Genomic DNA, 14096 nt, shown 5'->3' with positions numbered 1-14096 from the left:
AGTTCACTTTAGAATGAAAACTCAAAGTGGACAAGAATTACGAACCTACTCAGAGCCATCACTCAGCTCTGTAGTCTCCCAAATTAAATTAAGAACAAACACATGAAGAAAGTTTCTGAAAAGTCATACAGAAATTAAAGAAAAGCAAAGAGTAAAAAGGTAACTTGGAGAAAATGGAAAGTCTGCAGCAAGAAGAAAACTTGGGGGAAAAGCTATTATTAATATCATCAGATGAAAAAAGAAGTTACTGCATCTAAGAAATAAGTCCAAAAGAGAGCTCTTTAAATAAAAGAGATAAGTCTAGGAAAATACTAACCTAATAAAGAAATAAAAATCTCAATATAAGGGCTTGAAGACAAAGTTAAGAAAACGTTCAAGAAAATACTGCAAAAATATTTTAAAATGGCAAGTAGGAGAGAAAAAAATAAAGAAATTAGAGAACCATACCAGAGGTCTAACATCTGAATTACAGAAATTCTAAAAAAGGAATGGGAGTTAGATTATTAATGAAATAATTTAAGGAGATTTCTAAGATCAGGAGGAAATTAGTTTCCTAGATGAAATGTCTCATCAATTATACTGTACAATGGATGGAAAATAACCCCAAGCCAAAACATGTAATTGTTTAATTTTAAAATTCTTGGGACAATGACACATAGAAGATAAGAAATAAGATTAGCTTTAGACTTCTTAGCAAACAGATTGGCTTGGAAATCTCATTGACAAAACAAAAATTCTGAAGAAAAATTATTTTCAAGCTAAAACTCTATACTTAGTCAAACTACTAATCAAGTTTGAGGGTAGAATAAAGACATTTTAGTACATTTAAGATCACAAAAACATTTAACTCTGAAACACCCTTCTCTGAAAACTACTGGAAGATATCTATCAAAATGAGAGCCCAATTCAAGACAGAAGAAACAGAAATGAGAAGATCCAAAACAGGACAGAAGTGAAATGAATCTCTGGGTGATGTTGAAGGAGGATCCCAGGATGACAACTGAGTCTCAGGCATAAAGAACAACTAGTCCAGTAAGGAGCTATTTGACTCGAGAGACAGGGATTTTGAAGGATATCATTAGCAATCCTCTTAACATTGTATCATCTTTTCAATCATATGAACCTACTGGAGGATGTGGTCTAGTTAATTCCACAGAGTAAACTGAAAAAGGGCAAGTTATAAAATCCCAGAACTAGCAAACACATCCAGTATAAAAGGCAAAGAATTCCAAGAATGAGAGCAAAGAAAAAATCCAGAATGATAGCTGTGCAGTAGGCATAGAAAGCAACTGCCCTATTCAAAGAAAAATGGAAGTCTCAGGAGGAATGGAAATGACTATGGGGAAAATTGTGCTGAGAGGCAATTGTATCTGTGGGATGAATAAGTGATAGGGATTAAAAAAATCAATAAATGAAAAGGCAAGACAATTATTAACTTCAAGAAAAAATTGAAAAAGAAAATATAATTAATGCACAATAATGCTCCCAATATATGGTAAGTAAAAGAAAATCTGAAATACCTAAAATGTAATCTAACATAATAAGGAGTCAATTGATAATTTCTAAAATTAATTTATCAAAATATATCAGAAAACAGATTAGTGACCAAAGAGATAACTAAAAGTTTTAAAATGGCTACCTCTTAGGAGGGGAACTAAGAAAAGTGATGTGGAAAAGGGCAGAAAAGCATTGTATTTTATTATAAGCCTCTTAGTGCTATTTAATTTTGGACAAGGTCACATATTATTTTGAAAAAAATGCATTTCGAAATATCAGTAGAGCTCTTGCAAGTCTCAGCAAGAACAAAAAGGAGATAAAATGCTAAACATCACTAACAAAAATAGGGATACAATTAAAGGTAAATAACACAATGAAAACATGCCAAGAAATTTGCAAACTAGATAAAATGATTTTCAAAATAAAATGCAAGTTACTTAAAAATACAAAACCTGAACAGATTAATAACCAAAGGTAAAATGTACATGGTAGTCATAGATCTACTGCAAGTGAAGTCACCAAACCTAACCAGTTTAAAAGGCAAGTTGGAATTAAGCATGTAGAAACATAGAATAATATAATTATTAAAACTATTGTATAAAATAGATAAAAAGCTCCTTAACACATTCTGTGATGCCAGTATAACAGTTTAATACCAAAGCCATAAAAGGCAAACACACCCAAGGAAAACAACATTAACTAGAAAAATCCTAAAACCATGTTGACACATCATATCTATTTGTGCACTAAAACAATAATACATTATGGTTAAATGCCATTTATATCAATAACTCAATAATTCAGAAACTAAAGAATAACTGCATTATTTCAACAGCTATCAAAAATCACTTCAAAATATGAAAGAATAAAAAGAAAACTTTCTTGATTCAAAAAAGAAATATTTACCCCAAATTGAGATCAACCATCATAGCTGAAGATGAAATGCTAGAAGCACTTCCACAAATGCAAGATTGACCTACTTGCTACTACTAATTTTAAGAGTATTCATTGGATATTGGAGATTCTAGTCACTGGAATTATAGATGAACAATAATTTCTATATAATACTTAAAGCAGGTGAAGGACGAAGGTCGGGTTGGGGGAAGGCAGAAAGTGTTCCAAGAAATATCACAGGTAAAGAGTAAGACCTGGAAAGTGGAATAATTGTTTAATTCACAAGAAATGGAAAAAGGGCAATTATTCTGCCATATTCACGTTATTATTGTTAAATACTTTACAAATAAATAAAATGTCCCCAACGAATATTTGTTGACTTCAAGGAAGAGGCTTCATTTTCTCATAAATATTTTTATTATCCATTTTTAAAATAGGAGGTTTTCTTAGAATTTCGGTAGGGAGCCAGAGTTTAGTTGCATGCCCCTAGATTTAAGAAGACAATAAATTAATTCTTCTACGAATCCAGATTATCACAGGGGAAAACGACATCAGCTTTTACTTACTAGCATTACTGTGACCATTTGAGGATAAAGATGGAATGAAACAGCAAAGAACCCGGGGACAAATCACTCTTGTTGCAGAATTCCTTCAATCCGCCATCTTTTTCCTCCAGTCTTCATAACGGGAATAACACCCACAAAACGCAAGGTGGCGCTGCTGGCTAAAAAGAGAGAGAAAAATATCTTCCCAAAGAAAGGATGTTACAGATTCCAGAGTAAAAACGAAATCTGAAAAGTGTAGGAAAGGAAAAGGTAGTAATAGGAATTGGGGGAAAGTAAGGATCCTTCCCCACAAACATTGGTATTATTCAGCTCATTTCAAAGGATTCGGCTGCTGCCATTTGTGAGAGCTGTTGGAGGCTGAGTGGAAGTCATTTTGAAAGACTGATCCAAGGAAGAATGGAGGCCAGAGTAGTGCGTGCTGTGCAGAGAAGGCAAGTCCTATTTCTTTGTGTTTTTCTGGGAATGTCTTTGGCTGGCGCCGAACCGCTTCGGTATTTTGTGGCGGAGGAAACCGAGAGAGGCACCTTTCTTACCAACTTGGCAAAAGACCTAGGGTTAGGGGTAGGGGAACTGAGAGCCCGGGGAACTAGAATTGTTTCAGACCAGAACTTGCCATTTTTACTGCTCAATCCGCTTACTGCTGATTTAATTCTAAATGAGAAATTGGACCGAGAGGAACTGTGTGGCCCCAGAGAGCCCTGTGTGCTGCCTTTCCAGTTGTTATTGGAAAAACCTTTTCAGATTTTCCGTGCTGAACTAAGGGTCAGAGACATCAATGATCACTCTCCAGTATTTCTAGACAGAGAGATTTCCTTGAAAATATTAGAAAGTACAACTCCAGGGGCGGCATTTCTCCTAGAAAGTGCACAGGATTCAGATGTTGGAACCAACAGCCTGAGTAACTACACCATCAGCCCCAATGCGTATTTCCATATTAATGTCCATGATAGTGGGGAGGGGAATATCTATCCCGAATTGGTGCTGAATCAAGTGCTGGATCGGGAAGAGATACCAGAGTTCAGTTTAACCCTCACCGCTTTAGATGGCGGCTCTCCTCCCAGATCAGGGACGGCCCTGGTACGCATCCTGGTTCTAGACATAAATGACAACGCCCCTGATTTTCTGCAGTCGCTTTACAAAGTGCAGGTGCCCGAAAATAGCCCCGTTGGTTCCATAGTTGTCTCCGTGTCAGCCAGAGATTTAGATACCGGAAGTAATGGGGAAATAGCCTATGCATTTTCTTATGCCACTGAAATAATTCTCAAAACGTTTCAAATTAATCCAACATCTGGCAGTCTTCATCTTAAAGCGGAACTGGACTATGAGGCAATTCAAACTTACATATTAACTATTCAGGCCAAAGACGGCGGCGGGCTTTCTGGAAAATGCACTGTGGTGGTTGAGGTAACAGATATAAACGATAATCGACCCGAGCTGCTCCTGTCTTCACTTACTAGCCCAATTGCAGAAAACTCATCCGAGACAGTCGTGGCTGTTTTTAGGATTAGAGACAGAGATTCTGGGAACAATGGAAAGACAGCGTGCTCCATCCAGGACGATCTCCCCTTCATCCTGAAGCCATCTGTAGAGAACTTCTATACTCTGGTAACAGAGAAACCTTTGGATCGAGAGAGGAACACTGAGTACAACATCACCATCACCGTCACCGACTTGGGGACACCCAGGCTGAAAACTGAGCACAGCATAACCGTGCTGGTCTCCGACGTCAATGACAACGCCCCCGCCTTCACCCAAACCTCCTACACTCTGTTCGTCCGCGAGAACAACAGCCCCGCCCTGCACATCGGCAGCGTCAGCGCCACAGACAGGGACTCAGGCTCCAACGCCCAGGTCACCTACTCGCTATTGCCGCCCCAGGACCCGCACCTGCCCCTCTCCTCCCTGGTCTCCATCAACGCGGACAACGGCCACCTGTTTGCCCTCAGGTCGCTGGACTACGAGGCCCTGCAGGCGTTCGAGTTCCGCGTGGGTGCTGCAGACCGCGGCTCCCCGGCGCTGAGCAGCGAGGCGCTGGTGCGCGTGCTGGTGCTGGACGCCAACGACAACTCGCCCTTCGTGCTGTACCCGCTGCAGAACGGCTCCGCGCCCTGTACCGAGTTGGTGCCCCGGGCGGCCGAGCCGGGCTACCTGGTGACCAAGGTGGTGGCGGTGGACGGCGACTCGGGCCAGAACGCCTGGCTGTCGTACCAGCTGCTCAAGGCCACGGAGCCCGGGCTGTTCGGTGTGTGGGCGCACAATGGCGAGGTGCGCACCGCCAGGCTGCTGAGCGAGCGCGACGCGGCCAAGCACAGGCTGGTGGTGCTGGTCAAGGACAATGGCGAGCCTCCGCGCTCGGCCACCGCCACGCTGCACGTGCTGCTCGTGGACGGCTTCTCCCAGCCCTACCTGCCGCTCCCGGAGGCGGTCCCGGTCCAGGACCAGGACGACTCGCTCACCGTCTACCTGGTGGTGGCGTTGGCCTCGGTGTCGTCGCTCTTCCTCTCGTCGGTGCTCCTGTTCGTGGCGGTGCGGCTGTGCAGGAGGAGCAGGGCGGCCTCGGTGGGTCGCTGCTCGGTGCCCGAGGGCCCCTTTCCAGGACATCTGGTGGACGTGAGCCACACTGGGACCCTTTCCCAGAGCTACCAGTATGAGGTGTGTCTGACTGGAGGCTCCAGGACAAATGAGTTCAAGTTTCTGAAGCCAATTATCCCCAACCTGCTACCCCAGAGCACAGGTAGGGAAGTTGAAGAAAATCGCCCATTTCAGAATAATTTGGGTTTCTGATAAAGAATGAAAATAAATCCGCGTCTGTGAATACATTTTTGATCAGGAACTTATTGTGAGGTGCCTGTAAAGGAATGTCTCTAGATCATTTCAAATATGTACTCTTGAAGACAAGAAATAAATATCTATACATAGAATAGGATCCTGATTTAGTACCAAGAACCCTTCATAAAGCATGAAATGTATATGTGTAACGTTTTATGTCAAACAATTATGCTTAATATACAGTCCATTAAATGTAAGTCTTGTTTAAGATATTTTAAATTGCTTTCCATTTTTTTCAATCTCTATTGAGACTTTCTGAGTTGATTAGAATGCTGTATGAGTGTACATACCCTAGTCTCAGCATAGACTGTAGATCTTTTTAAGCATTTTTAAAAAACGTTTTTAATGCATCATACACTATTTTAACACTTTTAATCTGAGAAGCATATGAGGCATGTTATTTTAGGAATGAACAAATAGATGGTCTTAGAGAGTCAATAAGTTCACTAAAGTGCACTAATAAGTGACAAAACTGATCATCCATCCCAGATCTGTATGACTCTGGGTCAGTGACCCTGCTCTAATTCCATACTGTTTTCTGTCATTAGATATCACCTGGCAAGTTTCTGCCTAATTAAGGAGAAGAAGTCTTTTATCATATTTATACTACTGTTCAATCTTTTCTATATTTAGAAATAATAATGTACATATTTATCTATAGTTCTCTTATAAACCAAAAGTCCTGCTTTTCTGGGTCAATTTTCAACTATTATTACTAATGCTCTAATCTGTCCAAACTCAAGTGAAAAACAAAATTGAAAGGGCAACCTGTGCCTTCTCCTTGTCTTCAGAATATATGACTTTCATTTCCCAGAAAAAGATTAATGGTCCTGAGTAGGAATATTACATAATATTGATTGCATCATTAGTTAATTATTTTCTTTACATTGTAGATTTTCTGGCGTCACCCATACTTAACATTTGTAATACATTTTCCTGATTTGAAAGTTTGTTTTTAAAAGTTTTCTATTAATTATAGTGTACTATTGAATCAGGAAAATCTAAGAAAAATAATAGTTTTAAATGCATAATATCAAAGAGAAACATAGATGTTCATTAAATTTTTAGAAATTCTGGGAAGTTAAGGAAAATCACTTTTTAAATAAAAATTTACAACTGATTTTTATTTTTAAAATATCTAGATAATTTTTGCATGGTTGTGTTCTGAAAATATTATAATTTAGTGCTGGTAACTCTAATAAAGGTAGTATTACTGTATATCACTGGTGGGATAGAATCTAAAGGCAAAAAAACCAAAATACAAAAAAAACCCACATCACAGCAGTAAAATCTTAAAATGCTTTCATGGTCTTAGGACAAAATTATCTAATTTCTCCAACAAATAAATGGCATGAAAAACAGGAGGAGAGAAGTCTACACTAGGAAAGAGATTAGGAGATCTATCAATCAAATGTAATGTGTAGATCTTGTCTGGATCTTGTTTCAAACATCAGCAATGACTTTGAAACACTTGGATGAGTTTTAATATAGATGGATATTAAGTAATACTAACTTAATTTTAGGTATAATAATGGCATTGTACTTAAGGGTATTTTTAGAGTCACTTAAAGTCATTATGCATTTAAAGAAATGTATAATGAAGTATTCGTGGGTGAAAATTCAGTTTGTCTGGAATGTAAAAATGTTGGAGGGATAGAGTCAAGAATTATGGCAAAACATTGATAATAGTTGAAGCTAGTACTGAGCACTTGGAGGTTCATTTTACTCTTCTCCTTTTATGAGATATGAAAAATATCAAAATAAAAGCTTTTTAAAATTGATGCTATTAGAAGAGAAGTGGAGGTAACAAAAAAGGACATGCTTCCCCAGAAACAAAATCACCACTGCTGTTACAGATTTTGTCTCTATTTAGACAAACTCTCCAGCCTTTCTTTGTTTGTTTACCTTCACTGTTTGACATAACTTCTCTACTTGAGATAATCGTTTTCCTGTACTATTCTATCATGTGAATTTTGAGGTGTTTTTCTAGTTATAGCAATGGATTTATGCAGAGTCACCTACCTGGTGGTATAAAATTGCCATATACTGGGTATATAGTTTATTTTTAAGGTTAATCTCTCTTTGAATCAGTTTCCTCATGTGTAAGGTGGGGAATTCACAACAGCCCTATGTGGTAGGTGCTATTATTATCCTCATTTCACAGATGAGGAAATTAAAGCAGAGAGATTAAATAATTTGTTCGAGGTTGACAGCTACTAATTATTCATATGGTTCATGGAAATAAAACTATAAAGATCTAAATGTTGTCCATGTTAACTACAATTATATTTGAAATTTTTTGCATATATTCTTTTTGCCAAGCTAGACTGTTACCTAAATATTTCCTTTTTGCCCAAAACTCAGTTAGCATTGTTAAAAGACTAATGTAATTTCTCCTTCGGACAGTTGTCTGCTCATTAACGTCCGGCGATATTAAAGGTGGTGTTGTACCTTACATAGTCCCAGGGTACATACAGGCAAAGTTGGGAATATTACATCTATTATCATCTCACAAAATGTGAGATCCTGTGAGGACGCGTGGTGGCGCTGCAGGATAAGAAGGTACAAACCAGAACCTCAGCTGCAACTCCATTAACCAGCAAAAAGCAGCAGAACCTGGAAGCCCACGGGAAGCTTGGATGCCAAAGAGAGGACGGCTGGGTCCTCTGAAGAGGACTATTCACTGGAATATTTCTGAGGTATCTGTGGAATAACCACAGCCTCTGATACTGGGGACTTTACAGTCCCACAGAACCGTCCTCCCAGGAAGCTGAACCCACCAAGAACAATGGAGGCCAGCGGGAAGCTCATTTGCAGACAAAGGCAAGTCCTTTTTCACTTTCTCCTTTTGGGCTTCTCTCTGGCGGGCGCGGCGGAACCTAGACGCTATTCTGTGGTGGAGGAAACAGAGGGCAGCTCCTTTGTCACCAATTTAGCAAAGGACTTGGGTCTGGAGCAGAGGGAATTCTCCAGGCGGGGGGTTAGAGTTGTTTCTAGAGGGAACAAACTACATTTGCAGCTCAATCAGAAGACCGGGGATTTGTTGCTCAATGAGAAATTGGACCGTGAGGATCTGTGTGGTCACACAGAGCCCTGTGTGCTACATTTCCAAGTGTTGCTAGAGAGTCCCTTCGAGTTTTTTCAAGCTGAACTACAGGTAATAGACATAAACGACCACTCTCCAGTATTTCTGGACAAAGAAATGTTGGTGAAAGTGTCAGAGAGCAGTCCTCCTGGGACTACGTTTCCTCTGAAGAATGCTGAAGACTTAGATGTAGGCCAAAACAATATTGAGAACTATATCATCAGCCCCAACTCCTATTTTCGGGTCCTCACCCGCAAACGCAGTGATGGCAGGAAATATCCAGAGCTGGTGCTGGACAAAGCGCTGGACCGAGAGGCAGAAGCGGAACTCAGGTTGACACTCACAGCACTGGATGGTGGCTCTCCGCCCAGATCTGGCACTGCTCAGGTCTACATTGAAGTCGTGGACGTTAACGATAATGCCCCTGAATTTGAGCAGCCTTTCTATAGGGTGCAGATCTCTGAGGACAGTCCAATAGGCTTCCTGGTTGTCAAGGTCTCTGCCACGGATGTAGACACAGGAGTCAACGGAGAGATTTCCTATTCACTTTTCCAAGCTTCAGATGAGATAAGCAAAACTTTTAAGGTCGATTCCTTGACAGGAGAAATTGAACTAAAAAAACAACTCGATTTCGAAAAACTGCAGTCCTATGAAGTCAATATCGAGGCGAGAGATGCTGGAGGCTTTTCTGGAAAATGCACCGTTCTGATTCAAGTGATGGATGTGAATGACCATGCCCCAGAAGTTACCATGTCTGCATTTACCAGCCCAATACCTGAGAACGCGCCTGAAACTGTGGTTGCACTTTTCAGTGTTTCAGATCTTGATTCAGGAGAAAATGGGAAAATAAATTGCTTCATTCAGGAGGATCTACCCTTCCTCCTGAAATCTTCTGTGGGGAACCTTTATACTCTACTAACAGAGAAACCCCTAGACAGAGAAAGCAGAGCCGAGTACAAGGTCACTATCACCGTCACTGACTTAGGGACACCCAGGCTGACAACACACCTCAATATGACCGTGCTGGTCTCAGACGTCAATGACAACGTCCCCGCCTTCACCCAAATCTCCTACACCCTGTTCGTCCGTGAGAACAACAGCCCCGCCCTGCACATCGGCAGCGTCAGCGCCACAGACAGAGACTCAAGCACCAACGCCCAGGTCACCTACTCGCTGCTGCCGCCCCAGGACCAGCACCTGCCCCTCTCCTCCCTGGTCTCCATCAACGCGGACAACGGCCACCTGTTCGCCCTCAGGTCGCTGGACTACGAGGCCCTGCAGGAGTTCGAGTTCCGCGTGCGCGCCGCAGACCGGGGCTCCCCCGCGCTGAGCAGCGAGGCGCTGGTGCGCGTGCTGGTGCTGGACGCCAACGACAACTCGCCCTTCGTGCTGTACCCGCTGCAGAACGGCTCCGCGCCCTGTACCGAGTTGGTGCCCCGGGCGGCCGAGCCGGGCTACCTGGTGACCAAGGTGGTGGCGGTGGACGGCGACTCGGGCCAGAACGCCTGGCTGTCGTACCAGCTGCTCAAGGCCACGGAGCCCGGGCTGTTCGGTGTGTGGGCTCACAATGGCGAGGTGCGCACCGCCAGGCTGCTGAGCGAGCGCGACGCGGCCAAGCACAGGCTGGTGGTGCTGGTCAGGGACCATGGTGAGCCTCCGCGCTCAGCCACCGCCACGCTGCACGTGCTCCTGGTGGACGGCTTCTCCCAGCCCTACCTGCCTCTCCCAGAGGCGACCCCATCCCAGGCCCAGACGGAATCGCTCACTGTTTACCTGGTGGTGGCGTTGGCCTCAGTGTCATCGCTCTTCCTCCTGTCGGTGCTCCTGTTCGTGGCGGTGCGACTGTGCAAGAGGAGCAGAGCTGCCTCTGTGGGTCGCTGCTTGGTGCCTCAGGGCCCCTTTCCTGGATATCTGGTGGATGTGAGCGGCACCAGGACCCCATCCCAGAGCTACCAGTATGAGGTGTGTCTGGCAGGAGATTCCGGGACCAGAGAGTTCAAATTTCTGAAGCCAATATTACCCAATATTCAGGGCCAATGCCCTGAGCCAGAAATGGAAGACAACTCCAAGTTTAGAAATGATCTTGGTTTCAGCATTCAACTGAAATAATCAGTTTTCATATTGTATGTTTTAATGTTTATGATAAATTTAGAGTATGGTGTTTCTGTTAATCTCCTATAAATTATAAATTATACTAAACTTTCCTGTGGGACTTCTCATGTTGTCGCTGTTTTAAATACGGTATCTCATCTTTTCTTCATTAGTATACCAATTTGAATAGTTTTAAAGCTTGCCAGTCAAAACACTGATGAGGTCAATAGCTGTACAAATACTAGTTCTGGAATATCTGGAATATCTGAAAATACTAGTTCTGGAATAAAAGGAGTGCATAAGCAGGAAAAACAATGAGAAATTGCTTCTACATAGTCAATTGAAGTTCCCTGTTGATTTGCTTCTTAGTTCTTAATTCATTAGGTGTATACAGAGCAGTAATGCACGAAGGTTACAGTGAAGTCTGAGCAGGAAGGAAAGAGAGCTAGTACAGTGAGAATGCCTGGCTCCTGCTTTATTCTGCCTCATAGTACTTATCTTCTTTGATGCTGTTTGATGAACATTTCTCTTAAAAGGTTATATAATTTTGCTTCCTTTCATTAATATATCGGTATATGTTTTAATATAATTATTTTGAATTGCTTTCCACTTTTGTGGTGTTCAAATAGGAAGAAACCTTCCCCATATCTACCACAGTAATGAAATTAGTTTTTCCCCTTAGAGAAATATTGACCCTCTGTGATGGAATTTGCAGTGGCCACCCATATCCATTTATCTTTTCCTCTTTAGTAACAGGTCTCAGATTTCGTTTAGGGCATTAGTTTGCTTAGTCAAAACAATACATTTTCCCAGCCTTCTTGGTTGGAAAACTGAACGTATGACTGGGTTGTAGTCCCTGAGATGTGTGTACGAGTGTTATACTGACTTCCAAGAAGACTGTTTAAAGGGAGATGATTCATCTAGGAAGGGGGCCCCCTTTTTCCTTCTCTAAGTGCTCCTTGTTGCCTGGAATCTGTATGTCATGGCTAGTACAACAGCCATGTTGGACCCTAATGATTGAAACATTAAGGATTATGACAGATAGTATAAAAGAAACTTAAAAGATACAAGAGTCCCTGGTGACCATGGAGTCATCATGTAATCTCTGCATTACCTACTTCTGAACTTTGTTTTTTTACTTAGGAACTGCAATTTTTACTTAAAATATTATATATACAGTAAAATGCACAGATCTTAAACACACAGTTTAATCTGATTTTTTAAGCTTTTACTTGTTGATTTCTCATTTAGTTAAAATTTAGTTTAAAGTGGTATACAGGGTGTCTTGCATTTATTATCTTTTAAAGTTTCTCCCAAACCATAATACGATTGGTATATTTCTCCTTTTTTATGTATGAAAACACTGAGGCTTAGAAAGGTAAGTAACTTGCTCATAATTCTCAAGCAACATAAGGAAAAGTATTAAATACAGTCTAAGTCTACCTAAATCTAATGCCCCAGTTTTTAACCAATACATTATATTGGCATTAACTGGTAGCATTGTTTCTCTAAGAAAGTGAAATGTATCTATTATTTCTACTTCTATTCCATGACCTAAACTCCCATGTAAAAATGTAACTTTTAGTTTATAGTTTGTATTTGTCTCTACACCGATGTCCATACTGATGTAGACCACTAAACCCAAAGCCCTTATAGAAGCACTGACCTAAATAAGTTGGATCAGACATCATAAGTGATATTCATTTTGAATGAATCAGTCTGATTATATTCCCATACCTTGTCATCTTGTCAGTATGTCACATTCATTGCTGCAGAAATTAGTCTGAATAGTCTGAAAGGCTGAATAGGAAATAGAGTTACTCTATGGTTGCATTGAACTTATTGTGCTCTTTCTTCATTCTTTTTCTGCTAACCCAAATATTTATTTGTAATATATATAATATATATTATATATGTATAAACACATATTTCTTTGGAAACATTTAAAAGTAGTTGTTATTTTAGTTTTAATTATAAATGAAATAACTAATTTCTGAAAAATATAAGCAATGTTGTGAAGGAATGCCAATCACTTCATAACTAAGAGATTTGGGGAATTTCAGATAAAAAAAAATCTGAGGGACTCCAGTTGTTTGCTGTTAAAATTAACCTTATGCCTTTGACAACTCTTCCTAAAAATTACGCTGAAAATATATGTGTATAGTTCGTAAATGACTTTATTCTGAAAAAAAGACTCATTATAGCTGAATCAGACATTCTCCAGCATTGCTGTAATAATGCTATTCTTATAGAAATTATAAATTTTTGTTGACTCAGCTGCTGGGTGCATGAGAATCATCCATACTTATGTTATGTATTCATTTCCTCTTGCTCCTGTAAAAAATTGCCACAAACTTTATTGCTTAAAACAATAAAAATGTATTGTCTTACAATTCTGTAAATCAGAAGTCTAATATGGGTTTTATTAAGCTAAAATCAAGGCATTAGCAGGGGTGCATTCCATTCCTGTGACTCTAGGGGAGAATGCATTTCTTTGTCTTCTCTCTTCTAGATACTGCCCACATTACTTGGCTCACGGCCCCCTTTGTCAATAATCAAATTATTGCATCTTCTCTGACCATTCGTCAATAGTCATAGTTCCCTCTGACCATAGCCAGGAAGTGTTCTGTCACATTCAGATAATACAGGACAACCTCCCCTTCGAAAATTTCTTTTTTCTTCTTGTTTTAGAGATGGGATCTCACTCTGTCACCCAGGCTGGGGTGCAGTGGTTCAATCACAGCTCACTGCAGCCTCAACATGTTAATCATATCTGCAAAGTATCTTTTGCCACGTAAGGTAACCTATTTGCAGATTTGGGAAAATTAGGGAATAGACATCTTTGATTGGCCATTATACTGTCTACTACCACACATTGGCTGTTTGGCCACAGCACCACCTGTGGCCAAAGGCACGTAAAGGTCTTCATACCAGCAGTTTGGGCCTTATTGATTAGATGATTTAACCCAAGGCAAGGAAATTAACAAACTTCCAAAAGTTATTAACAAAAAACATTAAATTGAGAAAGATATCGTGAATCTTTACTGCAATTTAAATTATGAAAACAGAAAACCCAAACAAAAGAATCCAAATCTAATAAGGGACTTTTATCTAGAATATATAAAGAACTCTTG

The 14096-nt window shown here is 40.6% G+C and overlaps 2 protein-coding genes across 2 annotated transcripts; both read left to right on the top strand.

Annotated features, from left to right (window-relative positions):
- The first annotated feature begins 2844 nt into the window (after positions 1-2844).
- LOC105467007 (protocadherin beta 7) lies at positions 2845-8308 on the top strand. Its single transcript, XM_024788254.2, has 2 exons — positions 2845-5691; positions 8193-8308. Exons 1-2 carry the CDS (start codon positions 3354-3356, stop codon positions 8306-8308), a joined length of 2454 nt encoding a protein of 817 aa, XP_024644022.2. The 5' UTR covers positions 2845-3353.
- A 266-nt stretch (positions 8309-8574) lies between these two features.
- On the top strand, positions 8575-10982 carry LOC112422931 (protocadherin beta-8). The gene has a single exon (XM_024788255.2). It carries the CDS (start codon positions 8575-8577, stop codon positions 10978-10980), a length of 2406 nt encoding a protein of 801 aa, XP_024644023.2. The 3' UTR covers positions 10981-10982.
- Positions 10983-14096: the final 3114 nt, after the last annotated feature.

This window comes from Macaca nemestrina, chromosome 6 (assembly GCF_043159975.1).
Source record: "Macaca nemestrina isolate mMacNem1 chromosome 6, mMacNem.hap1, whole genome shotgun sequence".
In the NCBI taxonomy this organism is placed as follows: domain Eukaryota; kingdom Metazoa; phylum Chordata; class Mammalia; order Primates; family Cercopithecidae; genus Macaca; species Macaca nemestrina.
The sequence above is the reverse complement of the archived record's forward strand: the minus strand, read 5'-3'. Positions and strand labels throughout refer to the sequence as shown.